General features: G+C 36.2%; 1 protein-coding gene across 1 annotated transcript in view; it reads left to right on the top strand.

Moving 5' to 3' along the window:
• Positions 1–26,418, top strand: part of MEIKIN (meiotic kinetochore factor) — a 126,872-nt gene that overhangs the window by 78,417 nt on the left and 22,037 nt on the right. Inside the window, exons 12-13 of the mRNA XM_068534869.1 lie at positions 12,277–12,284; positions 13,132–13,306. Coding sequence (XP_068390970.1) covers positions 12,277–12,284; positions 13,132–13,306 — 183 coding nt within the window. The remainder of the gene's footprint in view (positions 1–12,276; positions 12,285–13,131; positions 13,307–26,418) is intronic.

Raw genomic sequence — 26,418 nt, 5'->3', positions numbered from 1 at the left:
ATTAGTCTTCTTGGGCTGCCATAACAAAATACCATAGACTGGGGGGTATTAAACAACAGAAGTTTATTTTTTCCCAGTTCTGGAGGCCAGGAAGCCCAAGCCCAAAGTGCTGGCCTATTCAGTTCCTGATAGGGCTCTTTTCCTCGCTTGTAGATGGCCACCATCTTGCTATGACTTCACATGGTCTTTCCTCTCTTTGCACAAAGAAAGAGAGGGCTCTGGAGTTTCTTCCTTTTCTTATGAGGGCACCAGACCTCTCAGATTTGGGCCTCACCCTTATGAACTCATATCACCCGCTCATAGACCCTATCTCCAAATACAGTCTCGTTGAGGGTTATGACTTCAACATATGAATTTTGTAGGGACACAAACACTCAGTTCATAACAAAGGTACTGTAAACTTGCTAGTCTTAATTATTAGCTCTAGTAGTTTCTTCCCCTAAAGGTTCCATTAGACCATAAGCGATTATGTCATCTGTGAATAAAAAACAGTTTTACTTCTTCCTTTCCAATATGGATGCCTTTTTTTCCTTGCATAATTGCATTGGCTCCATCCTCCTGTACAATGTTGAGAGAGAGCAGTAGGGAGAGCAGACACCCTTGCAGTAGTTCACTATTAAGTATGATATTATCTGTAGGTTTTTCTTAGGTTGAGGAAGTTTCCTTCTATTCCTAATATGCTTGAGAGAGTTTATCTGGAATGGATGTTGGATTTTTGCCAAAGGTACTTCTTGTGTCTCTTAAGGTGATCATAGGGTTTTTCTTTTTCAGTTTGTTAATATGGTGAATTGATGATGATTGTGAATTGAATATAATATAATTGAATATAATATATTGATTGATGTTATGTTAAATCAACTCTGCCTCCTAGGATAAACCCTACTTGGTTGTGGTGTATTTTTCTTTTTATATATTTTTGGATTTGATTTGCTTAAATTTTTGCATCATTGTTCATGAGGGTCTGTACTTTTATTTTCTTTTGATGTGTATGTCTGGTTTTGGTATCAGAGTAATGATAACCTCATAGAACAAGTCGGGAAGTATTCCTTCCTCTTCGATTTTCTGGAAAAGATTGCCTTAAATGTTGGGTGGAATTCACTATTTAAGCCATCTAGGCCTGGAATTTTCTTTGTTGGAAGGAAATAAACTATAGTTACAACCTCTTTAGAGCTATTCAACTTATCTCTTTCTTCTTGAGTGAACTTTGGTAGTTTGTGTATTTCAAGGAATTTGTCCATTTTCTGTAGACTTATTCATTTATTATCAAATATTTATAATATTTTCTTATTATTCTTTAATATATTGGCATCTGTAGTAATGTAATCTTTCTCATTCCTGATATTGATAATTTGTGTCTTCTCTCTTTTTCTTTTTCCCTGAACAATCTGGTTTCTGCTCTAATATTTTCTTTAGTCTGCTTACTTTGGGTTTAATTAGCTCTTCTTTTTTTACTTTCTTAAGATGGAAGCTGAGGTCATTGATATGAGACCTTTCTTCTTTTCTAATATAGGTTTTAATGCTACAGATTTCCTTCAACTACTGCTTTAGCAGCAACCCACAAGTTTTGACATGCTGCGTTTTCATTTTCATGCACTTCAAATACTTTCCACTTTCCCTACTTATTTATTCTTTGATCCATGGGCTGTTTAGAAGTGTGCTATTACCCAAATATCTGAAAAATTTCCAGAGATATTTCTGTTACAGATTTCTAATTTCATTCCATTGTGGTCTGAGACCATACTTTATATGCCTAGAATCCTTTTAAATTTGTTGAGACATGTTTTATAACCAATATGGTTTATTTTGGTGAATGTTCTGTGTGTACTTTAGCATAATGGGTATTCTGCTTTTGTTGGGTAAAGTGGTCTATGTCAGATTGATTGGTAATGATGTTCAAGTTGACTATATCCTTGCTAATTTTTTGCCTACTTGGTCTCTTGATTATTAAGAGGTATTGAAATCTCGTACTATAATGGTAGATTTCTCTCTTTCTCCTTTTAGTCCTATTCTTTTTTGTTTCACATATTTTGAAGCTCTGTTACTAGGTGTATAAACATTTACAGTGTTTAGGATTGTTTTGTCTTCTTGATTAATTCACCCCTTTATCATGAAAGACCTTATTTATCCCTGGTAATATTCTTTGCATAGAAATCTCCTTTGTCTGATATTAATATAGCTACTCCAGCTTTCTTTTGACTGTTGTTAGCATGGTGTATATTTTTGCATCTTTTTACTTTAAAAAAAATTTGTAGAGAAGTCTTAGTTTTATAGCAAAATTGAGAGGAAGGTTCAGTGATCTCTCATATACTCACTACTCCCACACATGCATAGCCATAACCATTATCAACATAATTCACCAGAATGGTACATTTTTTTTTTACCAAGAATAAGCCTACATTGACATATCATAATCACCCAAATCCATAGTTTAAATTAGACTTCAATCTTGGTGTTGTACATTCTGTGGGTTTGGGCAAAAGTATAATGATATTACAGGCATACCTCAGAGATATTGCAGGTTCAGTTCCAGACCACAGCAATAAAGTGAATATCATAATAAAGTGAGTTACACAAGTATTTTGGTTTCAAAAAACTTGCATATAAAATTATATGCATATAAAATTATATTTATACTATACTGTAGTTAAGTGTGTAGTAGCATTAAATCAAAAAAAAATCTTAATTAAAAAATACTTTATTGCTAAAAAATGCCAAAACAATTACAATAGTAACATCAAAGTTCACTGATCGCTAATGACCATAACAAATATAATAATGAAAACATTTGAAATATGTGTGAATTACGAAAATGTGACACAGAAACATGAAGTGAGCAAATGCTGTTGGAAAAATGGCACCAGTAGACTTGCTGAACACAGGGTTGCCACAAAACTTCAATTTGTAAAAAAATACAGTATGTGCAAAGTGCAATAAAGCAGAGAGCAATAAAACAAGGTATGCCTATACTTATAATATTGTATAGAGTATTTTCACTGCCCTAAGTATCCTCTATGCTCTACCTATTCATCTCCCCTCACCTACCCCTGACAATCATTGATCTTTTAATTTAATTATCTCCATAGTTTTGCCTTTTCCAAAATGTCATATAGTTGGAAACATACAGTATGTAGCTTTTTCAGTTTGGCTCCTTTCACTTAGTAATGTGCATTTTAGGTTCCTCCATGTCTTTTCAAGACTTAATAGCTCATTTCTTTTTAGCACTGAATGATATTCCATTGTCTGGATGTTTATCTACTCACCTACAGAAAGACATCTTGGTTGCTTCCAGGTTTTAGTAATTATGAATAAAAGCTGCTGTAAATATCCATGTGCAGATTTTTGTGTAGACATAAGTTTTCAACTGATTTGGATAAATACCACGGAGTGAAATCGCTAGATCAAGTGGTAAGAGTATGTTTAGTTTTGTAAGAAACCACCAAACTATCCTACAAAACGGCTATACCATTTTGCAGGCCCACCAGCAAAGAATGAGAGTTCATCTTACTCCACATCTTCACCAACATTTACTGTTTTCAGTGTTTTGGGGTTTGGCCATTCTAGTAGGTGTGTAGTGGCATCTCATTGTTGTTTTAATTTGCATATCCCTGATGTGAAAATATGATATGGAGCATCCTTTCCTATGCTTACTTGCCAGCTGTATATCTTCTTTGGTGAGGTGTCTGTTAAGCTGTTTGGCCCATTTTTTAATTGTGTTGTTTGTTTTCTTATTGTTGAGTTAACAGCTCTTTGTATATTTGGGGGATTTTTGTTTTGGTTTGTTTGTTTTTTATTTATTTATTTATTTATTTATTTATTTATTTATTTATTTGGCTGTGTCTGGTCTTAGTTGAGGCATGTGAGCTCTTCGTTGCGGCATGTGGGCTTCTCTCTAGTTGTGGTGCGTAGGCTCTAGAGCACACGGGCTCAGTAGTTGCAGCACACGGGCTCTCCAGTTGTTTGGCACGGGCTCCAGAGTGCACAGGCTCAGTAGTTGCAGTGCATGGGCTCTAGAGCATGCAGGCTTAGTTGCCCCGTGGCATGTGGGATCTTAGTTCTCCAACCAGGGATCATTAGTCCCCTGCATTGGAAGGTGGATTCTTAACCACTGGACCATCAGGGAAGTCCCTCTTTGTATATTTTGAATAACAGTCCTTTATCAGATGTACCTTTTACAAATATTTTCTCCCAATTTGTGGCTTTTCTTCTAATTCTCTTGATACTCCCTTTTGCAAAGCAGAAGTTTTAAATTTTAAGTAAATCTGGCTTATCAATTATTTCTTTCATGGATCATGTCTTTGATGTCATATCTAAAAAAGCATCACCATACCCAAGTTCATCTAGGTTTTCTCCTATGTTAACTTTTAGGAGTTTCATAGTTTTGCATTTTACGTTTAGACCTGTGATCCATTTTGAGTTAATTTTGGTGAAGGTTGTAAGGTCTGTGTATAAATTCATTTTTTTTGTATGTGGATGTCCATTGTTCCAGCACCATTTGTTGAATAGAGTATTTTGCTTCATTGTATTTCCTTTGCTCCTTTGTCAAAGATCAGTTGAGTATATATGAGGGTCTATTTCTGGGTTCTCTCTTCTGTTCCATTGATCTATTTGTCCACTTTTTTGCCAATATCACACTCTCTTGATTACTTTATCTTTATAATAAGTCTTAAAGTTGGATAGTGTCTGTCCTCTGACTTTGTTCTTCTCCTTCAATATTGTGTTCTCTAATCTGGGTCTTTTGCCTTTCCATATAAACTTTAGAATCAGTTTTTCAATATCCACAAAATTACTTGGTGAGATTTTTATTGGGATTGCACTGAATCTATAGATTAAGTTGGGATGAACTGCCATTTTGACAATATTGAGTTGTCTTATCTATGACCATGAAATATATCTCCATTTATTTCATCCTTTTTTGATGTCTTTAATCAGAGTTTTACGTTTTTCTCATATAGATCTTATGCATATTTTGTTAGATTTATACCTAAATAATTCATTTTGGGGGGTGCTAATATAAATGGTAATGTGTTTTTAATTTCAAATTCCAATTGTCCGTTGTTGGTATATAGGAAAGCAATTGACTTTTGTATATTAACCTTGTATCCTGCATCCTTGCTATAATTGCTTACTAGCTCCAGGAGTTTTTTTTGTTGTTGTTGACCCTTTTGGATTTTCTGCATAGACAATCATGTCATCTGCAAATAACAACAGCTTTATGCCTTCTTTACACTGTGTATATCTTTATTTCCTTTCTTGCCTTCTTGAATTAGCAAAGACTTCCAGTACAATGTTGAAAAACAGTGGTGAGAGGGGACATCCTTGCCTTACACCGGATCTTAGTGGGAAAGTTTCAAATTTTTCACCATTAAATATGATGTTAGCTGTAGGTGATTTTTAATAGATGTTCTTTAGCAAGTTGAAGAAGTTCCCCTCTATTCCTAGTTTTCTGAGAGTTTTTAATCATAAATGAGTATTGTATTTTGTCAATGCTTTTTCTGCATCTGTTGATATGATCATGTGGTTTCTCTTCCTTAGCCTGTTAATGTGATAGATTGCATTAATTGATTTTTAAATGATGAGCCAGCCTTGCATACCTGGGTTAAATCCCACTTGGTCTTGGTGTATAATTCTTTTTCATACATTGTTGCATTTGATTTGTTAATATTTTGCTGAGGATTTTACATCTATGTTCATGAGAGATATTGGTCTATAGTTTTCTTACTTGTAATGTCTTTTTTTAGTGTTAGTATTAGGATTATGCTGGCCTTGGAGAATAAGTTAGGAAGTGTCCCCTCTGCTTCTGTCCTCTGATAAAAGATTGTAGAGAATTGGTGTAATTCATTCCTTAAATGTTTGGTGGAATTCACCATTGAACTCATCTGGGCCTGGTGCTTTCTGTTTTGGAAGGTTATTCATTGTTGATTCAATATCTTTAATAGATATAGGGCTATCCATGTTGTCTTTTTCTTGAGTGCAGTCTGGAAGATTGTGCCTTTCAAGGAACTGGTCCATTTCATGTAAGTTATCAAAGGTGTAGGCATAAAGTTGTTCATAGTATTCTTTTATCACCCTTTAAAATTTTGTGGGCTCTATTGTAGTATTGTCTTCTCTTTCATTTCTGATAGTAATAATTTGGATCATTTCTCCTTTTTTTCCTAGTTAGCCTGTATAGAGTCTTGTCAATTTTATTGACCTCTTCAAAGAACCAGCTTTTGTTTTTGTTCGTTTTCTGTATTGGTTTTCTCTTTTGAATTTCATTGGTTTTTGCTCTAATTCTTATTATTTCTTTTCTTCTGCTTACTTTGGATTTAATTTGCTCTCTTTTTTTTCTGTTTTCCTAGATGCAAACATAGATTCTTTATTTTAGGTCTTTCTTCTTTTCTGATATGAATATTCAATGCTATCAATTTCCCTCTAAGCACTGCTTTGGCTGTATCCCACAAAGTTTCATAGGTTGTGTTTTCATTTTCATTTAGTTCAAAATGGTTTAAAATATATCTTGAGATTTCTTCTTTGACCCATGTGTTATTTATCTCTAAGTATTAATCTCTAAGTATTTGGGGATTTTCCAGCTGTCTTTCTGTTACTGATTTCTAGTTTCATTCCATTGTGACCTGTTAGCACATACTGTATGATTTCTATTACTTTAAACTTGTTAAGATATGTTTTGTTGCCTAGAATGTGATTTTTCTTGGTGAACATTCCATGTGAGCCTGATAAAAATGTGTAATCTGCTGTTGTTGGATGAAATAGTCTGTAGATGTCCAATGTATCCAGTTAATTGATGGTGCTGTTGAGTTCGACTATGTCTCCACTTGTTTTCTGCCTGCTGGATCTACTTCAGAGAGAGAGGGTTTTAAAGTCTCCAGGTACTACAGTGGATTTATCCATTTCTCCTTTCTGTTCTATCCATTTTTGCCTCATATAGTTGATCTGTTGTTAGGTACATACATTAGGTAGAATTTTTATGTCTTCATGAAGAATTGACTTACTTATCATTACGTAATGCCCTGCTCTACCCCTTATAACTTTCCTTACTTTGGAGTCTGCTCTATCTAATATTAATATAGCTACTCCCACTTTCTTTTGATTAGTGTTAGCATGTTATATCTTTCTCCATTTACTTTTTCTTTTAAATTTTTGTTGGAATATAGTTGATTTACAAGTTGTTATTCAATAGTTTCAGGTGTACAACAAAGTGAATCTGTTATACGTATACGTATATCCACTCGTTTTTAGATTTTTTTCCTATATAGGCCATTACAGAATACTGAGTAGAGTTCCCTGGGCTATACAGTAGGTCCTTAATAGTTATCTATTTTATATATATTACTGTGTATATGTCAATCCCAATCTTCCAATTTATCCCTCCCCCCCATAACTTCTGGTAACCATAAGTTTTTATTTCCTACATCTGTAACTATATTTCTGTTTTGTAGATAAGTTCATTTGTACCCTTTTTTTTTAAGATTCCACATATAAGCGATATCATATGATATTTGTCTTTCTCTGACTTACTTCACTCAGTATGACAATCTCTAGGTTCATCTTGTTGCTGCAAATGGCATTACAGTATTTCATTCTTTTATGGCTAAGTAATATTCCATTGTATATATGTACCACAACTTCTTTATCCATTCTGCTGCTGATGGACGTTTAGGTTGCTTCCATGTCCTGGCTATTGTAAGTAATGCTGCAATGAACACTGGGGTGCATGTATCTTTTCAAATGATGGTTTTCTCTGGGTATATGTCCAGGAGTGGGATTGCTGAATCATATATTAGCACTATTTTCAGTTTTTTAAGGAACCTCCATACTGTTCTCCATAGTGGCTGTACCAGTTTACATTCCCACCAACAGTGTAGGAGGGTTCCCTTTTCTCCACAGCCTCTCCAGCATTTATGGTTTGTAGATTTTTTGATGATGGCCATTCTGACTGGTGTGAGGTGATACTTCATTGTAGTTTTGATTTGCATTTCTCTAATAATTAGTGACGAGCATCTTTTCATGTGATTTTTAACCATCTGTTCGTCTTCTTTGGAGAAATGTCTATTTAGATCTTCCACCCATTTTTTGATTGGATTGTTTGGTTTTTTTTGATACTGAGCTGCATGAGCTGTTTGTATATTTTGGAGATTAATCCCTTGTCGGTCACTTTGTTTGCAAATATTTTCGTCCATTCTCAGGGTTGTCTTTTCATTTTGTTGATGGTTTTTTTTTTTTTTGCTGTGCAAAAGCTTTTAAGTTTAATAAGATCCCATTTGTTTATTTTTGTTTTTATTTTCATTACTCTAGGAGGTGGATTGAAAAAGATCTTGCTGCAATTTATATCAGAGAGTGTTCTGCCTAAGTTTTCCTCTAAGAGCTTTATAGTATTCAGCCTTAATATTTAGGTCTTTAATCCATTTTGAGTTTATTTTTGTGTATGGTGTTAGGGAGTGTTCTAATTTCATTCTTTTACATGTAGCTGTCCAGTTTTCCTAGCACCACTTATTGAAGAGACTGTCTCTTCTCCATTGTATATTCTTGCCTCCTTTGTCATAGATTAGGTAGCCATAGGTGCATGGGTTTTTCTCTGGACTTTCTATCCTATTCTGTTGATCTATATGTCTGTTTTTGTGCCAGTTCCATACTGTTTTGGTTACTGTAGCTTTGTATTATAGTATAGTCTTAATTCAGGGACTTCCTCCAGCTCTGTTTTTCTTTCTCAGGATTGCTTTGGCTATTCGTGCCCTTTTGTGTTTCCATACAGATCATAAAAATTTTTTTCTAATTCTGTGAAAAATGCCATTGGTAATTTCATAGGGATTGCACTGAAACTGTAGATTGCTTTGGATAGTATAGTCATTTTCACAATATTGATTCTTCCAATCCAAGAACATGGTACATCTCTTCATCTGTTTATGTTATCTTTGATTTCTTTCATCAGTATCTTATAGTTTTTTGAGTACAGGTCTTTTGCTTCCTTAGGTAGGTTAATTCCTAGGTATTTTATTCTTTTTGATGCAATGGTAAATGGGATTGTTTCCTTGATTTCTCTTTCTGATCTTTCGTTGTAGGTGTATAGGAATGCAAGAGATTTCTGTGTATTAATTTTGTATCCTGCAACTTTACCAAATTCATTGATGAGCTCTAGTAGTTTTAGGGTAGCATCTTTAAGGTTTTCTATGTATAGTATCATGTCATCTGCAAACAGTGACAGTTTTACTTCTTCTTTTCCGATTTGTATTCCTTTTATTTCTTTTTCTTCTCTGATTGCCGTGGCTAGGACCTCCAAAACTATGTTGAATAATAGTGGTGAGAGTGGACATCCTTGTCTTGTTCCTGATCTTAGAGGAAATTCTTTCAGCTTTTCACCACTGAGAATGATGTTTGCTGTGGGTTTGTCGTATATGGCCTTTATTATGTTGAAGTATCTATGCCCACTTTCTGGAGAATTTTTATCATAAATGGGTGTTGAATTTCGTCAAAAGCTTTTTCCACATCTATTGAGATGATCATATCATTTTTATTCTTCAGTTTGTTGATGTGGTGCATCACACTGATTGATTTGCAGATATTGAAAAATTCTTGCATCCCTGGGATAAATCCCACTTGATCATGGTGTATGATCCTTTTAATGTGTTGTTGGAATCTGTTTGCTAGTATTTTGTTGAGGATTTTTGCATCTATGTTCATCAGTGATATAGGCCTGTAATTTTCTTTTTTGTGATACCTTTGTCTGGTTTTGGTACCAGGGTGGTGGTGACCTCGTAGAATGAGCTTGGGAGTGTTCCTTCCTCTACAACTTTTTGGAAGAGTTTCAGAAGGGTAGGTGTTAACTCTTCTCTAAATGTTTGATAGAATTCACCTGTGAAGCCATCTGGTCCTGGGCTTTTGTTTGTTGGAAGTTTTTTAGTCGCAGTTTCAAATTCAGTACTTGTGATTGGTCTGTTCATATTTTCTATTTCTTCCTGGTTTAGTCTTGGAAGGTTGTATCTTTCTAAGAATTTGTCCATTTCTTCAAGGTTGTCCGTTTTATTGGTATATAGTTGCTTGCAGTAGTCTTTTATGATCCTTTATATTTCTGTGGTGTCTGTTGTAACTTCTCCTTTTTCATTTCTAATTTTATTGATTTCCTCTCCCTTTTTTTTCTTGATGAGTCTAGCTAAAGGTTTATCAATTTTGTTTATCTTCTCAAAGAAGCAGCTTTTAGTTTCAGTGATCTTTGTTATTATTTTCTTTGCCTGTATTTTATTTATTTCTGCTCTGATAGTTATGATTTCTTTCCTTCTGCTAATCTGGGTTTTGTTTGTTCTTGTTTCTTTAGTTACTTTAGGTGTAAGGATAGGTTGCTTATTTGAGATTTTTCTTGTTTTTTGAGGTAAGATGTATTACTATAAAGTTCCCTCTTAGAACTGCTTTTGCTGCATCCCATAGGTTTTGGATTGTCATGTGCTCATTGTCATTTGTCTCTAGGTATTTTTTGATTTCCTCTTTGATTTCTTCAGTGATCCATTGATTATTTAGTAACATACTTTTTAGCCTCCACATGTTTGTGTTTTTTACAGTTTTTTTCCTGTAATTGATTTCTAATCTCACAGCATTGTGAGATGTGTTGATATGACTTCAGTTTTCTTCAATTTACCAAGGCTTGATTTGTGGCCCAACGTTAGATCTATCCTGGAGAATGTTCTGTGTGCAATTGAGAAGAACGTATATTCTGCTGCTTTCGGATGGAATGTCCTATAAATATCAATTAAGTCTGTCAGGTCTAATCTGTCATTTAAGGCTTGTGTTTCCTTACTAATTTTCTGTCTGAATGATCTGTCCGTTGGTGTAAGTGGGGTGTTAAATTCCCCCACTATTATTGTGCTACTATCGATTTCCCCTTTTATGGCTGTTAGCATGTCCCTTATATATTGAGCATGTCCCTTATATATTGAGGTGCTCCTATGTTGGGTACATATATATTTACAATTATTGTATCTTCTTCTCGGATTGGTCCCTTGATCATTGTGTAGTGTCCTTCCTTGTCTCTTGTAATAGTCTTTAAAGTGTATTTTGTCTGATATGAGTATTGCTACTCCACCTTTCTTTTGATTTCCACTTACATGGAATATCTTTTTCCATCCCCTCACTTTCAGTCTGTATGTGGGTCTCTTGTAAACAGTGGGTCTTATTTTTGTATCCATTTAGCCAGTTGCGTCTTTTGGTTGGAACATTTAATCCATTTACATTTAAGGTAACTATCCATATGTATGTTCCTATTGCCATTTTCTTAATTGTTTTGGGTTTGTTTCTGTAGGTCTTTTTTCTTCCTTTCCTCTTTTGTTGTCTTTTCTTGTGTTTCCTGCTTAGAGAAGGTCCTTTAGCATTTGTTGTACTGCTGGTTTGGTGATGCTGAATTCTCTTAACTTTTGCTTGTCTGTAAAGCTCTTAATTTCTCTGTTGAATCTGAATGAGAGTTTTGCTGGGTAGAGTATTCTTGTTGTAGGTTTTTCCCTTTTATCACTTTAAATATATCATGCCACTCCCTTTTGGCCTGCTGAGTTTCTGCTGGAAAATCAGCTGATAACCTTATGGGGATTCCCTGGTATGTTATTTGTTGCTTTTTTCTTGCTGCTTTTAATATTTTTTCCTTGTATTTAATTTTTGTTTAAGTTAGATTAATAAGCGTCTCTGTGTGTTTCTCCTTGGGTTTCTCCTGAATGGGACTCTCTGTGCTTCCTGGCCTTGGGTTACTATTTCCTTTCCCATGTTAGGGAAGTTTTCAATTATAATCTCTTCAAATATTTTCTCAGTCCCTTCTCTTTCTCTTCTTCTTCTGGGACCCCTATCATTTGAATGTTGATGCATTTAATGTTGTCCCAGAGGTCTCTGAGACTGTCCTCATTTCTTTTCATTCTTTTTTTTCTTTATTCTGTTCTGTGGCAGTGATTTCACCATTCTATCTTCCAGCTCACTTATCTGTTCTTCTGCCTCAGTTATTCTGCTATTGATTCCTTCTAGTTTATTTTTCATTTCAGTTATGATATTGTTCATCACTGTTTCTTTGTTCTTTAGTTCTTCTAGGTCCTTGTTAAACATTTCTTGTATCTTCTTGATCTGTGCCTCCTTTCCTTTTCCAAGATCTTGGATCATCTTTACTATTGTTACTGTGAATTCTTTTTGAGGTAGATTGCCTATCTCCTCTTCATTTAGTTTGTCTTATAGGTTTTTACCTTGTTCCTTCATCTGCAGCATATTTCTCTGTCTCACTTTGTTTAACTTTCTGTGTCTGTGGTCTGCTTTCCGCAGGCTGCAGGGTAATAGTTCCTCTTGCTTCCATTGCCTGCCCCCTGCTGGGTGAGGTTAGTCCAGGGGCTTTTGTAGGCTTCCTGGTGGGAGGGACTGGTGCCTGCCTTCTGGTGGGTGGAGCTGGGTCTTGTCCCTCTGGTGGGCAGGGCCATGTCAAAGGGTGTATATTGGGGTGTCTGTGAGCTTAGTATGACTTTAGGCAGCCTGTCTGCTGATGGGATAGGTGGGGCTGTATTCCTCTCTTGCTGGTTGTTTGCCTGAGGCGTTCCAGCATTGGAGCTCACAGGCTGTTAGGCGGGGCTGGGTCTTGGTGCCGAGATGGGGACCTTCAGGAGAGCTCACACCAATTAATATTCCCTGGGGCTGGGAATTCCCTGGCAGTCCATGGCCAGGACTTGGTGCTCCCATCGCAGGGGCTCAGGTTCGACCCCCAGCCGGGAACCAAGACCCCAAGCTGTGCGGCATGGCCAAAAAAAAAAAAAAAAGAGAGAGACCACAAAACAAGACAGACAAACAAAACCCAAAACAAACCATAAAAACAAAACAAAAAAACCCGAAGAAAACAAAAAACAAGAAAACAACCAACCAAACAAAAACCCAAAAACACAACTAAAAAAAACCAAAAATCAAAAAACAAAGAAAACAAAAACAACCAAAAAAATAGACCCCCCCCAAAATCAAAACAAAAACATACAAGAAATAAAAAGAATAAAATAATAGAAAAATAAAAAATGCTTTTAAAAAATTTAAGAACAATAAAAATAAAAAATAAAACAACAACAAAATTTCCCTGGGGTCTCTGCTACCAGTGTTCTTGCCCCCATGGTGAGCTACAGCCAACTCCTGCCTCCCCAGGAGACCCTTCAAGACCTTGAGGAAGGTCTACGGACCTGCTGTGGGCACTGTGGGGGCAGCTCAGACTCTGACCTGCCCCAACTCCCATGTGTACTTGCCCCCAAAGTCCACAGCTGCTGAAGCTAGACCCGTCTCAGTTGTGGGAGCACTCATTGTTCATTCAGATGTTCTACAGGTACTGGGTTTACCAGCTGATTGCAGGGGTTTAATCCACAGCTTGTGCAGCTGCAAGGAGAGATTTCAGTTATTCGTTAGTCACACAGCCCCTGGGGCTCAGCTTTGGTTTTGGCCCCACCTCTGCTTATGGGCCACTCTCAGGCGTCTGCTCCCTGCCCAGGCAAGAGGGGGCGAAGGCAGCAACTGAGGGTGCTCTGGCCTGTTTCAGTGGGAGGGGGTGGGGCAGCAACTGACTGGGGCATGCTCGCTCACTTAGGTGGGAGGGGCAGGAGGCGGTGACCAACTGGGTCAGCAGCAAGTGCGCTTGCTCCAGCGGGATCTGCTCCTAGTGCCTGTGGAGGCAGGGGCTGGTGTGTGAGGAGAGGCTGTGATGGCAGCTCCACCCTTCACACATCACTCAAAATGGCACCTCATTTCTATGGCAGTCCGAGCTTCTTCCAGGAGCATTCTTGGTTGCAGAGCTCCTCACTGCCATCCCCTCAGGCTGTCTCCATGCAGTCAACAGCAGTCCTCTCCCCAGGTCCACTCTCCAAACCCCATATTCCAGCACCCAACCCCTGTCAGCACTGGTGGACACCCATCTTAGGCTGGGGCATGCAGAGCTGTGGCACAGGCCATTTGTGTAAGTCTTGCTCTGTTCTGCCTGCCACAGACCAGTTGCTGCACTTTCCTCCAGTAGTCCCTGAAGCTCCCCTTCTATCTCAGCTGATCTCCCTGCTGGTGAGGGGGCTTCTCCAGGTGTGGGAACTTCTCCTCTCCTTCAGCTCCCCCGCAGTGGTGTGGGTTCCACCCTGTTTCCTCTTTTCTTTTTCTTCCTTTACTCTCTTTTGTCCTACCTGGTTATTTGGGGATCTTTTCTTGTCCTTTTAGGTGTCCGAGGTCCTTTGCTAGTGTTCAGCAGGTTCTCTATGCTAATTGTTCCATTTGTAGATGTATTCTTGATGTATTTGTGGGGAGAGGTGAACTCCAGGTCCTCCTGTTCTGCCATATTTACCTCATCACATCTCTCCATTTACTTTTAATTTATGTGTGTCTTTATATTTAAAGTGTTTGTCTTGTAGCCAACATATAGTTGTGTTGTGGTTTTTGATGCACTCTGACCATCTCTGTCTTTAAATTGGTGCATTTAGGCCATTGACATTCAAAGTGATTAGTGATATAATTGGATAAATATCTAGCATATTTGCTACTGTTTTTCTATTTGTTGCCCTGTTCTTTGTTCCTATTTTTGTCTTCCTCATTTTTTCTGCCTTTTGCAGTTTTAATTGAGCATATTGCATGATTCTGTTTTCTCTTCTTTCTTAGCGCATTAGTTATACTTCTTTTTTACTTTTTTTAGTGGTTACCCTAGTGTTTTCAGTATACATTTACAGCTGATCCAAGTTCACTTTTAAATAACACTATCCACTTCACAGGTAGTGCAAGTACCTTATAATAACAAAATAATCCTAATTCATTTTCCCCATCCCTTATATCATTGTTGTCATTCATTTCATTATACATTTACACCTGAGATATTTACATAAGTGTTCATAATTGAATATATTATTGCTATTATTATTTTGAACAAACTTATCTGTTAGATCAATTAATAATTGATTTTTAATTGTTTATTTTGACAATTGATTTTTCAATTAAAAAGATAAAAGTTTTAATTTATCTTCACTTATTTATTCTCCATTGCTCTTTCTTTCTTTATGTAGATCCAAGTTTCTGATCTATATCATTTTCCTTCTTCCTGAGGAAATTGTATTAATATTTCTTTCAAAGCAGGCCTACTGGCAACAAATTCCCTCAATTTTTGTTTGTCTGAGAAAGTCTGTATTTCTCCTTCACTTTTTGAAGGATAATTTCACAGAGTACTGAATTCTAGGTTTGTTTGTTTTTCTGTCAACACTTTAAATATTTCACTTCATTCTTCTCTTTCCTGAATGATTTCTGAGGAGAGGTCTGTAAATCTTATCTTAGCTCTTCTATAGGTAAGGTGTTTTCCCCTCTGGTTTCTTTCAAGATCTTTCTGTTTGATTTTCTCATGTTCACATCTGATATGCTTATATGTAGTTTTTTGAGCATTTATCCTGCTTTGTATTCTCTTAGATTCCTGGATCTGTGATTTGATGTCTGACATTAATTTAAGAAAATTCTTAGTTATCATTGCTTCAAATGTTGTTTCTGTTCCTTCTACTTCTGGAATTCCAATTATGTATATGTCACTCCTTTTGTAGTTGTCCCACAATTCTTAGCATTCTATTATGGTTTTTTCAGTCTTTTTTCTCTTAGCTTTTCAGTTTGGGAAGTTTCTATTTTACTATCTTCACACTCAAATATTCTTTCCTCAGCTGTGTCTAGTCTAATAATGAGTCCATCAAAGGCATTCTTCATTAGAAAATGCAGGGACTTCCCTGGCAGTCCAGTGGTTAAGACTTCGCCTTCCAATGCAGGGGTTGCGGGTTCAATCCCTGGTCAGGGTGCTAAGATCCCACATGCCTCGGGGCCAAAAAAACAAAACATAAAAAAAACCCCAAAAAACAGAAGCAGTATTGTAACAAATTCAATAAAGACTTTGAAAATATCCACATCAAAAAAATCTTTAAAAAAAAAACCCGAAAATGCAGACAAGGTAGCTTCCTTTCTGTCTGGTGGGGAAGAGAGACACAAGAGGAAAATTACAACTCTGACAAGTACTACAAAGGGAGCGGTACATGGTACTATGAGAACCTACGAGAGGGGCACTTGGCCTGGTTGAGAAGGTAATGGAAAGCTTTTCTAAGGAACTAAAAGTTGATGTTAAGTCTTAATGATAAGTAAGAGTAGTCTAGGCAAGGAAGGTTAGGAAGGGTGTTTCAAGACGACTTGGTGTAAAGCCCTAAATCCTTATATCAAGACTATAAGGGCCTGAGGGAATGCTGTCATGACTGGAGTGGTGAAAACAAGTGGGAGGATGATACAAGATAAGGCTGAATGGTGAGAAGAAGCTGGTCAATTTAGAATTTTGAATACCAGTTTATTGATTTTGATCTTTATGATTTTGTTATAATTGAAATTTAGTAACTCAAACTTTCTTTTAAATTTGTCATTTAGAGTCAAATTTGATCTACTAATAAATTGTCAATAAAAATATATGTCTCAAAATTCAAAAATTCAGTAACTTTGCTGTGTTTTTATTGTATTTGTGTTTTTTATAAATTTATTTATTCATTTATTATTTATTTTTGGCCGCATTGGGTCTTCTCACATTGCTGCACGTGGCTTTCTCTAGTTGTAGCGAGCGGGGGCTACTCTTTGTTGCAGTGCGCGGGCTTCTCACTGCGGTGGCTTCTCTTGTTGCGGAGCTCAGGCTCTAGGCACGCGGGCTTCAGTAGTTGTGGCACGTGGGCTCAGTAGTGGTGGCGCATGAGCTTAGCTGCTCTGCGGCATGTGGGATCTTCCTGGACCAGGGCTCGAACCCATGTCCCCTGCATCGGCAAGCGGATTCTTAACCACTGCACCACCAGGGAAGCCTTTTATTGTATTTGTTTTTAGGATTACCTTTTATTTATGACAAGTATTAATAATTGTCCATTCATGAAAATAATGCACATTTTCCTCTTGTTTGTTTGTTTATATTTATTTTAGTTTTATTGTGATAAGAACGCTTACGTGAGATCTACCCTTTTAACAGATTTTTAAAGATTATTGTCTATAGGCACAATATTATACAGCAGGTCTCTGGAACTTATTCATTTTGCATCACTGAAATTTTATATCCATTGATTAGCAACTCCTTCCCCCCCCCCCACCCCGCCCCAGCTTCTGGCAAGCACAATTCTGTTCTTTGCTATTTTTTTAAAAAGGGCAACAAATGTTAACGAAGTTGCGGAGATATTGGAACCCTTGTACACTGTTGGTGGAAATGCAGAAATGGTGCAGTTGCTATGGAAAGCAGCGTGGAGGTTTCTTTAAAAATTAAAAATAGAACTACTGTATGATCCAGCAATCCCACTTACGGGTATTTATCCAAAGAATTGAAATCAGTATATCAAAGAACTGTTAGCACTCCAGGTTCATTGCAGCACTATTCACAATAGCCAAAATGTGGAAACAGCCTAAATCTCCCATTGACAGATGGATAGATTTTTTTTTTTAAATGTGGTGTACAGTGGAACATTATTCAGCATTTAAAAAAGAAGGAAATCCTGAGATACAGGATAACGTGAATAAACCTAGAGAACATTATGCTAAGTGAAATAAGCCATTCACAGAAGGACAAATACTTCTTATTTTTTAAATTTATTATTATTTATTTTCTTTAATTGTTTTTTTTGGCTGTGTCGGGTCTTAGTTGCAGCATGCAGGATCTTTCGTTGTGGGGCTCAGTCTCTTCATTGTGGCGCACAGGCTTCTCTCTGGTTGTGGCGTGCAGGTTTTCTCTCTCTAGTTGTGGTGCATGGGCTCCAGGGCACGTGAGCTCTGTAGTTGTGGTGCACAGGCTCCAGAGTGTGTGGGCTCTGTAGTTTGTGGCACGCGGGCTCTCTCGTTGAGGTGTGCGAGCTCAGTAGCTGTGGTGCATGGGCTTAGTTGCCCTGCAGCGTGTGGGATCTTAGTTCCCTGACCAGGGATCGAACCTACCTTCCCCTGCATTGGAAGGCAGATTCTTTAACACTGGACCACCAGGGAAGTCACAAGGACAAATACTTCTTGATTCCACTTATATGAGGTATATAAAATAGTTTCCTTTTAAAATTAAATAAAAAGTTAGTTAATTTAAAGAAAATATTAATAGTAAAATTGCTGTGTAGATATGACAAAACAAATAAGATCGTATGGAATAAACTTTGAGATCAGTGCTTTAGAGAGTAATTTGGAGGAAGTGGGGAGCTAGGAGACAAAACCTGCAGAAGTGCTGTTCATGATGAAATTCAACTGGTCTAGATGTTTTCATATAAATTTTAAAATTATCTTGGTGTGTATCCCATAGCCTACTGCTGCTCAATTTGTTCATGCCATTAATTCTAGGTTTGGAGTTTTCCTGGGGTGCTTTTGGGAAGAACAACACAAACTTACCTCTGATTTTTCTTTTTTGGTCTTGTTGAGATATAATTGACATAAAATATTGTGTAATTTAAGGTTACAATGTGATAATTTCATACATGTATATATTGCTATTATGTGTGTGTGTGTGTATACATACCCCACAATAAGGTTAATTAACATATCCTTCCCCTCACACAGTTACCATTTATTTTTTTGTTGTTGTTATGGTGAGAACATTAAAACTATGTTCTCATACCAAAGTTCAAGTATACTATAGTTATCATGCTGTACCTTACTTAGATCCCTGGGATTTATTCATCTTATAACTAAAAGTTTGGATCCCTTGACCATCATCTCCCCATTTCCTCCACCCCTCAGCTCCTGGCAACCATCATTCTACTCTGTTTCTGAGTTTGATGTTTTTAGATTCCACATATAGGTGAGTTCATACAGTTTTTGTCTTTCGCTGTCTTACTGCACTTAGCATTATGCTCTTGAGGCTTATGTATATTGTTACAAATGGCAGAATTTCCTTCTTTTTATGGCTGAATAGTATTCCATTGTGTGTATGTGTGTGTGTGTGTGTGTGTGTGTGTGTGTGTGTGTATATATATATATATATATATATATATATATATATATATATATATATATATATATATATATGTAGTTTCATTCTTTTAATATATAATCAATAAACTATCTTGATCCAGAAGCTTCACCTTTAAACTTTTCAGGAGTCTACTTTAACATGTTATTCGTTCTCAGGGTAAAACACTATCATTTGAGTCGCTGCATTTAAAATGATGATTTTAGTATACCTTTCCTTCCTAACTAAAATATTTGCATTCAGTTTTGTAGCTAAATTTACAGTTATTAACAGGTATCATGTTTCAGTATTTGGCACCCCTTGTCTTATATTAGGAGCCTCCCTTTTTTGAGTTCTTAGGTTTCATTTATTTCTTAGGTGAGGTGTGTCTAAAGACAAGATTTTTGTGAAGAATACAGTGACACATTTTTAGAGTTTTTATTATTTGAAAATCTCTTTATCCATATGAAGGAAGGATGAGTTAGGTATAAAAATCCTTTGCTATGCAAAAGCTTTTAAGTTTAATTAGGTCCTGTTTGTTTATTTTTGCTTCTATTTCCTTTATTTTAGGAGACAGAGTAAAAAAAAAATTTCTAAGATTTATGTCAAAGAGTGTTCCACCTATGTTTTCTTCTAGGATTTTTATGGTTTCCAGTCTTACATTTAGGTCTTTAATCCATTTTGAGTTTATTTTGTGTATGGTGTTAGAGAATGTTCTAACCTCATTCTTCTACATGTAGCTGTCCAGTTTTCCCAGTTTACTCTTTTTTGTTGAAGAGACTTTTTTCTTCATTGTATATTCTTGTGTCCTTTGTTGTAGATTAATTGACCATAAGTGCATGGGTTTATTTCTGGGCTCTCTATTCAGTTCCATTGATCTGTGTGTCTGTTTTTGTGCCACTACTATGCTGTTTTGATTACTGTAGCTTTGTACTATAGTCTGAAGTCGGGGGGTGTGGCTTCTCCAGCTCTGTTCTTTCTCAAGATTATTTTGGCAGTTTGGGGTCTTTTATGATTACATACAAATTTTAAAATTATTTCTTCTGGTTCTGTGAAAAATGCCGTTGGTACTTTGATAGGGATTGCATTGAATCTGTAGATTACCCTGGGCAGCATGGTCATTTTAACAACACTAATTCTTCTAATTCACGAACATGGTATCTCTCTCCATCTGTTTCTGTTGTCTTCAGTTTCTTTCATCATTTCTTATAGTTTTTTGGGTATAGGTTTTTTACCTCCTTAGGTAGGTTTATTCCTAGGTATTTTATTCTTTTTGATGCAATGGTAAATGTCCTGTTTCTGATAGTTTGTTGTTAGTATGTAGAAATGCAGCAGATTTCTGTATTTTAATATTGTATCCTGCACCTTTACCAAATTCATTGATGAGCTCTAGTAGTTTTTTGGTGTCATCTTTAGGATTTTCTATGTATAGTATCATGTCATTTGCAAACAGTGGCAGTTTTATTTCTTCCTTTCCAATTTGGATTCCTTCTATTTCTTCTTCTTGTCTGAGTGCTGTGGCTAGGACTTCCAATACTATGTTAAATAAAATTGGCGAGAGTGGGCATCTTTGTGTTGTTCCTGATCTTAGAGGAAATGCTTTCAGGTTTTCACTGTTAAGTATGATGTTAGCTGTGTGTTTGTCATATATCTTAAGTTGAGGTGTGTTCTGTCTATGCTTACTTTCTGGAGAGTTTTTATCATAAATTGACGTTGAATTTTGTCAAAATCTTTTTCTGCATCTATTGAGATGGTCATATGTTTTTTATTCTTTAGTTGTTAATGTGGTGTATCACATTGATTGACTTGTGGATATTGAAAAATTCTTGCATTCCCTGGGATAAATTCTGCTTGATAATGGTGTATGTTCCTTTTATTGTATTGTTGGTATTCAATTTGCTAATATTTTGTTGAAGATATTTGCATCTATGCTCATCAGTGATATTGGCTTGTAATTGTTTGTGTGTGTGTGTGTGGTATCTTTGTCTGGTTTTAGTATCAGCGTGATGCTGGCCTTGAATGAGTTTGGCAGCATTCCTTCCTCTGCAATTTTTTGTAATAGTTTGTTAAGGATAGGTGTTAATTCTTCTGTACATGTTTGGTAGAACTCACCTGTGAAGCCATCTGGTCTTGGACTTTTGTTTGTTGGGAGCTTTAAAATTACTGATTCAACTTGATTACTGGCAATTGGTATGTTCATATTTTCCATTTCTTCCTGGTTCAGTCTTGGGAGATTGTACATTTCTAAGAATTTGTCCATTTCTTCTATATTGTCCATTTTATTGGCATATAATTGTACTTAGTTGTCTCTTAGGATCCTTTGTATTTCTGTGGTATCAGTTATAACTTCTCTTTCATTTCTGATTTTATTGATTTGGGCCCTCTCATTTTTTCTTGATGAGTCTGGCTAAAGGTTTATCAATTTTGTGTATATTTTCAAAGAACTAGCCATTAGTTTCATTGATCTTTTCTATTGTTTTCTTTTTCTCTAGTTCATTTATTTCTGCTCTGATCTTTATGATTTATTTCCTTCTACTAACTTTGAGTTTTGTTTGTTCTTCTTTTTCTAGTTCCTTTAGGTTTAAGTTTAGGTTATTTATTCGAGATTTTTCTTGTTTCCTGAGATAAGCTTGTATTGCTATAAATTTCTCTCTTAGGGAAAATCTGTGGGATGCTTTTGCTGCATCCCACAGATTTTGGATCATTGTGGTTTTTTTCATTTGTTTCTAGGTATTGTTCTAATTTACTCTTTGATTTCTTCAGTGATCCATTGGTTGTTTTATAGCATATTGTTATCCTCAACGTGTTTGTGTTTTTTGCAGTTTTCTTTTCTTGCAGTTGATTTCTAGTCTCATACCATTGTGCTCAGAAAAGATAATTTATATTGTTTCAATTTTCTTAAATTTACAGAGGCTTGTTTTGTGGCCTAGCATGTGGTCTATCCTGAAGAATGTTGCATGTGCTCTTCAAAAGACTGTATTGTGCTGCTCTTGGATGAAGTGTTCTACATATATATATATACACACACACACACACACACACACACACACACACACACACACACACACACACAAAGTCCCTCTGGTATAAATTGTCATTTAAGGCGGGTGTTTCTTCCTCATTGCCTGGATTGAAGAGGAGAGGTTTATTTCTCTGTGTATATGTATTTACCTCCTAGGTAAGGACTCTAGTTAGCTTTGCTTGGATCACATGCCTGCTTCATGGACCAATTGTCATTGCCAGGGAAATGTCAAATTATAATTGGCCAACCCTAGGTCACTTGCCCACATTTTTAGTCAGAAAGCAAGGTTATAACCCCAAAGAGGATGAGAAGCTTGCTGAGCAGACAAAACAATAGCTATCAGAGCCCACTATAATTATTTTTTGTTTCTTTAGTGTTGAGAAGACCAGCCTAGTTTATTTTCCTTTACAGACAACTTGTTTATTTTTCTACCTGGTAACTTGTTAGCAGAAAACATCTTTCTTTTCTTCTTTTTTTTCTTTTCGTAGATTTGTTTATTTATTTATTTATTTTTGGCTGTGTTGAGTCCTTGTTGCTGCGCATGGGCTTTCTCTAGTTGTGGCGAGCAGGGGCCACTCTTTATTGTGGTGTGCAGGCTTCTCACTGCGGTGGCTTCTCTTGTTGCAGAGCGTGGGCTCTAGGCGCATGGGCTTCAGTAGTTGTGGCATGCAGGCTTCAGTAGTTGTGGTTCGCGGGCTCTAGAGCGCAGGCTCAGTAGTTGTGGCACACGGGCTTAGTTTCTCTGTGGCATGTGGGATCTTCCCGGCTCCGGGCTCGAACCCATGTCCCCTGCATTGGCAGGTGGATTCTTAACCACTGTGCCACCAGGCAAGCCCAGAAAACATCTTTCTTTGGAAGATGTACTTTAATGTCATTCTCTTTGATGGGAGGAGGGAACAATTCTGTATGGTATATTTGAGAGTTGCTAAGAGAGTAGATTGTAAAAGATCTCATTCCAAGGGAAAAACAGCTTTTTTGCAAATACATGAGGTGATGGATAATAACTAAACTTACTGTGATAATCAATTCACAATATATACATATGTCAAGTCATTATGCTGTACACTTTAAACTCATACAGTGTTATATGGCAACTATATCTCATTAAAAGTGGAAGGAAAAAACGGGGAGAGGAACTTTAGGAATATGTTGAACCCTTTCATTCCTCTCGTTTAATTTCTTTTTTAGCTCAAACATTTTCTAGTGTATCTCTGATTATGGCTTAATTTCATTTATTCTCTGTTCTAATACAAATAATCTTTATTTTAACTTTTTTGTTGTTTTCTGTATTGATCTATCTTTTCTCTCATTGTTTGCCTCTTTTGGTCCTTTTCCTCGATATTTTGATAGCACTTTCCAAGTTTTTCCTTCAAAATACTGGAAATCAGGGACTTCCCTGGTGGTCCAGTGGGTAAGACTCCGCGCTCCCAATGCAGGGGGCCCAGGTTTGATCCCTGGTCAGGGAACTAGATCCCACATGCATGCCACAACTAAGAGTCTGCATGCCGCAACTAAGAGTCCACGTGCCGCAACTAAGAAGTCCACATGCCACAACTAAGAAGAAGTCTGCATGCTACAACTAAAACATCCAGCATGCTGCAACAAAGATCCCACGTGATGCAACTAAGACCTGGTGTAGCCAAAATAAATAAACAGATATTAAAAAAAATACTGGAAATCAAAGCAACCTCAAATATCAGTTACATATATAGAAGATTTTCATTCTGGAAATGCACTGAGTCTTTGAGTTGGGAAAAGGTTTATCTTCAAAATACTTAATGGTTCAAGCAGCGGTACAGAGCACCAATCTATCAAAATGGATGTTGGCCCAATCAATCAACCTTAGACTATAAACAACTAATACAGATAGGAACCTCAGGTGAATGTCAGCCCTGGAGTCAGATGGTGGATGACGGAGAAAAGATTTTCCTTTTTTTCTCCCCAGGTACTCTGAAAATGGACGTTTTATGAGACTGAGACTTAATAAGTTTTTCTCCAATTCAGTTTCGTAAATCTTAAAATCAATGGAGGTTCTACCCTATTTATGGTATTTGGTAAACTATGACCACTTTTCCTTGTTTTTTCTGGAGTAAATACTTATCTTGTTTACTTGTTGTATTAGTTCCCTAGAGCTCCAGTAAAAAAGTACCATAAGCTAGGTGGCTTCTTGAAAGAACGGAAATTTATTCTTTCACAGTTCTGGAAGCTAGTAGTCTCAAATCAAGGTGTTGGCAGGGCCATATTCCCTTTGAAGCCTCTAGGGGAGGATCCTTCCTTCCCTCTTCTGGCTTCTCTTAGCCCCAGGTATTTATTGGTTTGTGGCAGCATATCTCCAATCTCTGCCTCTATCTTTATATGGCTGTCTATGTGCTTCTGTGTCTTCTTGTGGCATTCTCCATGTGTGTTTTGTGTCCAAATTTTCCTCTTCTTTGAAGGATAGCAGTCATACTGGATTAAGGCCCACTTCTAATGACCTTATCTTGATTAAATCTGCAAAGACCCTATTTTCAAATTAGGTCACCTTCACAAGTATTGAGGGTTAGGACTTCAACATATCTTTGTTTGGGAGGCCACAATTCAACCCATAACTTGTTTTCTTGTTTTTCTGTCTAATCAATCCTAAACTCTTTGCCAGTTATCCATGTGGCCCCTCAAGATTTTCAGTTTCATCAAGTTTTCTATGAATTTCAACTATGCCATGTTGCCATTATGCCTGGGGCATAGTTATCTTCTTAGGATCTCCCTATACAATGATCCTAAGAATTTACTTTGCCTCTCTCCTGTTTCTTCTATCCTGTAGCTTTCTCTTTCTGCCTTATTTTGGTGGAAGTGATCATCCATTAGCCTCCTGAGAAAGTGAACATGGTATAGAAATTGTTAGAGATTGAAAATCTTGTTATTCCATCCCCACATATGATTGTTAGTTTAAGCTGGTTGGGGAATTCTAGGTTGGAAATAATTTTCTTTTCTAGCATAATTCTATTATAGTTCTGGTTTTCAGTATTATTTTGAGAATCATTCTTGTTCCTAGCCTTTTATTAATGAACAGTTTTTCCTCTGTGGAGGTTAGAAGGATCTTCTGCTTATCCTCAGTGTCTTGAAATTTCATGATCATGTTCCTTAGTGTAGGTTTTTGTCCATGTATTATGCTAGAACATGGTGGATTCTTTTAAACTGGAAGCATAAACACTTTGGTTTGGGGACTTTTTTTCATATTATCTCATTGATAATCTTCTCTCTGTTCTTTCTCTTTTTTCTGGAACATCTATTATTTGCATACTGGACTTCCTGTACCAGCCCTCTCAATTTCTTTTTTTTTTTTTTTCCTTTGGAGAAATGTCTATTTAGGTCTTCTGCCCATTTTTAAAAATTTTTTTTAATTTTATTTATTTATTTTTTTCATACACACACACTGTATTTTATTTTTACAAGAGATAAATAGACTGACACCAAGCATTGTACATGGATGACCACAACAAAAGCAACAATAATTGCAATTACTAAACATGAAACACACTCATACTATGTCATAATATTGACATTCAGTCCAGTAATCCTCCACTGTAACAGCTCCTTTACTTTGCAGTGAAAATTGATTTGTATATTCTTTGTCTCTGAGTCCTTGTGGGATTTTTTTTTTTTAATTCAGACAGAAAGTCACAAAAATTATACTCATCCTCATCAGTTCACTCAGTCCCATGTAATTAATTCTTTTTTTCATCTTGATCTTTTGTTAGCACTTTTATGAGTTCATCAGTTTTTCATTAGAGTTCTGAAAATGCTTATTCATTCAGTTCAGCAGTACAGTCAGTTACCAGAAACCTGTACTTGTCAGAGTCTTTTCCATGAATTTCTTGAAGATGAAAGCCTTTTATAGGAACATATTTGCAAAAGCATCAGAGTACACCCAGAACTGTCTGTAAATGACAAAAGACTTAAAAATGACCACTGTTAAAGATTTGATGAAAGTTCATAATAATGCAGTTGACAAGAAAATTAGTTATTTCTGAGATATACATTTTAAAGTAATAACTAGGATTATTACTTATAACATTATACCAGAACATATAAGATTTTTAGAAATTTCATGTAATGTCTGAAACATTTATATTAACATATTTCTATACATATTTCCATATAAATACAAATATAAGATTTTTAGAAATTTCATATAATGTCTGAAACATTTATATTAACATATTTCCATACATATTTCCATACAAATACAAATATAAGATTTTTAGAAATTTCGTGTAATGTCTGAAACATTTATATTAACATATTTCCATACAAATAACCCAATGAAAGTTTAGTATTAGTTGTTTTGTTTGTTTTTTTATACTGCAGGTTCTTATTAGGCATCAATTTTATACACATCAGTGTATACATGTCAATCCCAATTGCCCAATTCAGCACACCACCATCCCCACCCTACCGCAGTTTTCCCCCCTTGGTGTCCATATGTCCATTCTCTACATCTGTGTCT

Source organism: Eschrichtius robustus, chromosome 2, assembly GCF_028021215.1.
Source record: "Eschrichtius robustus isolate mEscRob2 chromosome 2, mEscRob2.pri, whole genome shotgun sequence".
In the NCBI taxonomy this organism is placed as follows: domain Eukaryota; kingdom Metazoa; phylum Chordata; class Mammalia; order Artiodactyla; family Eschrichtiidae; genus Eschrichtius; species Eschrichtius robustus.
Note: the sequence above shows the minus strand (reverse complement) of the source record. Positions and strands in the feature narration are given on the sequence as shown.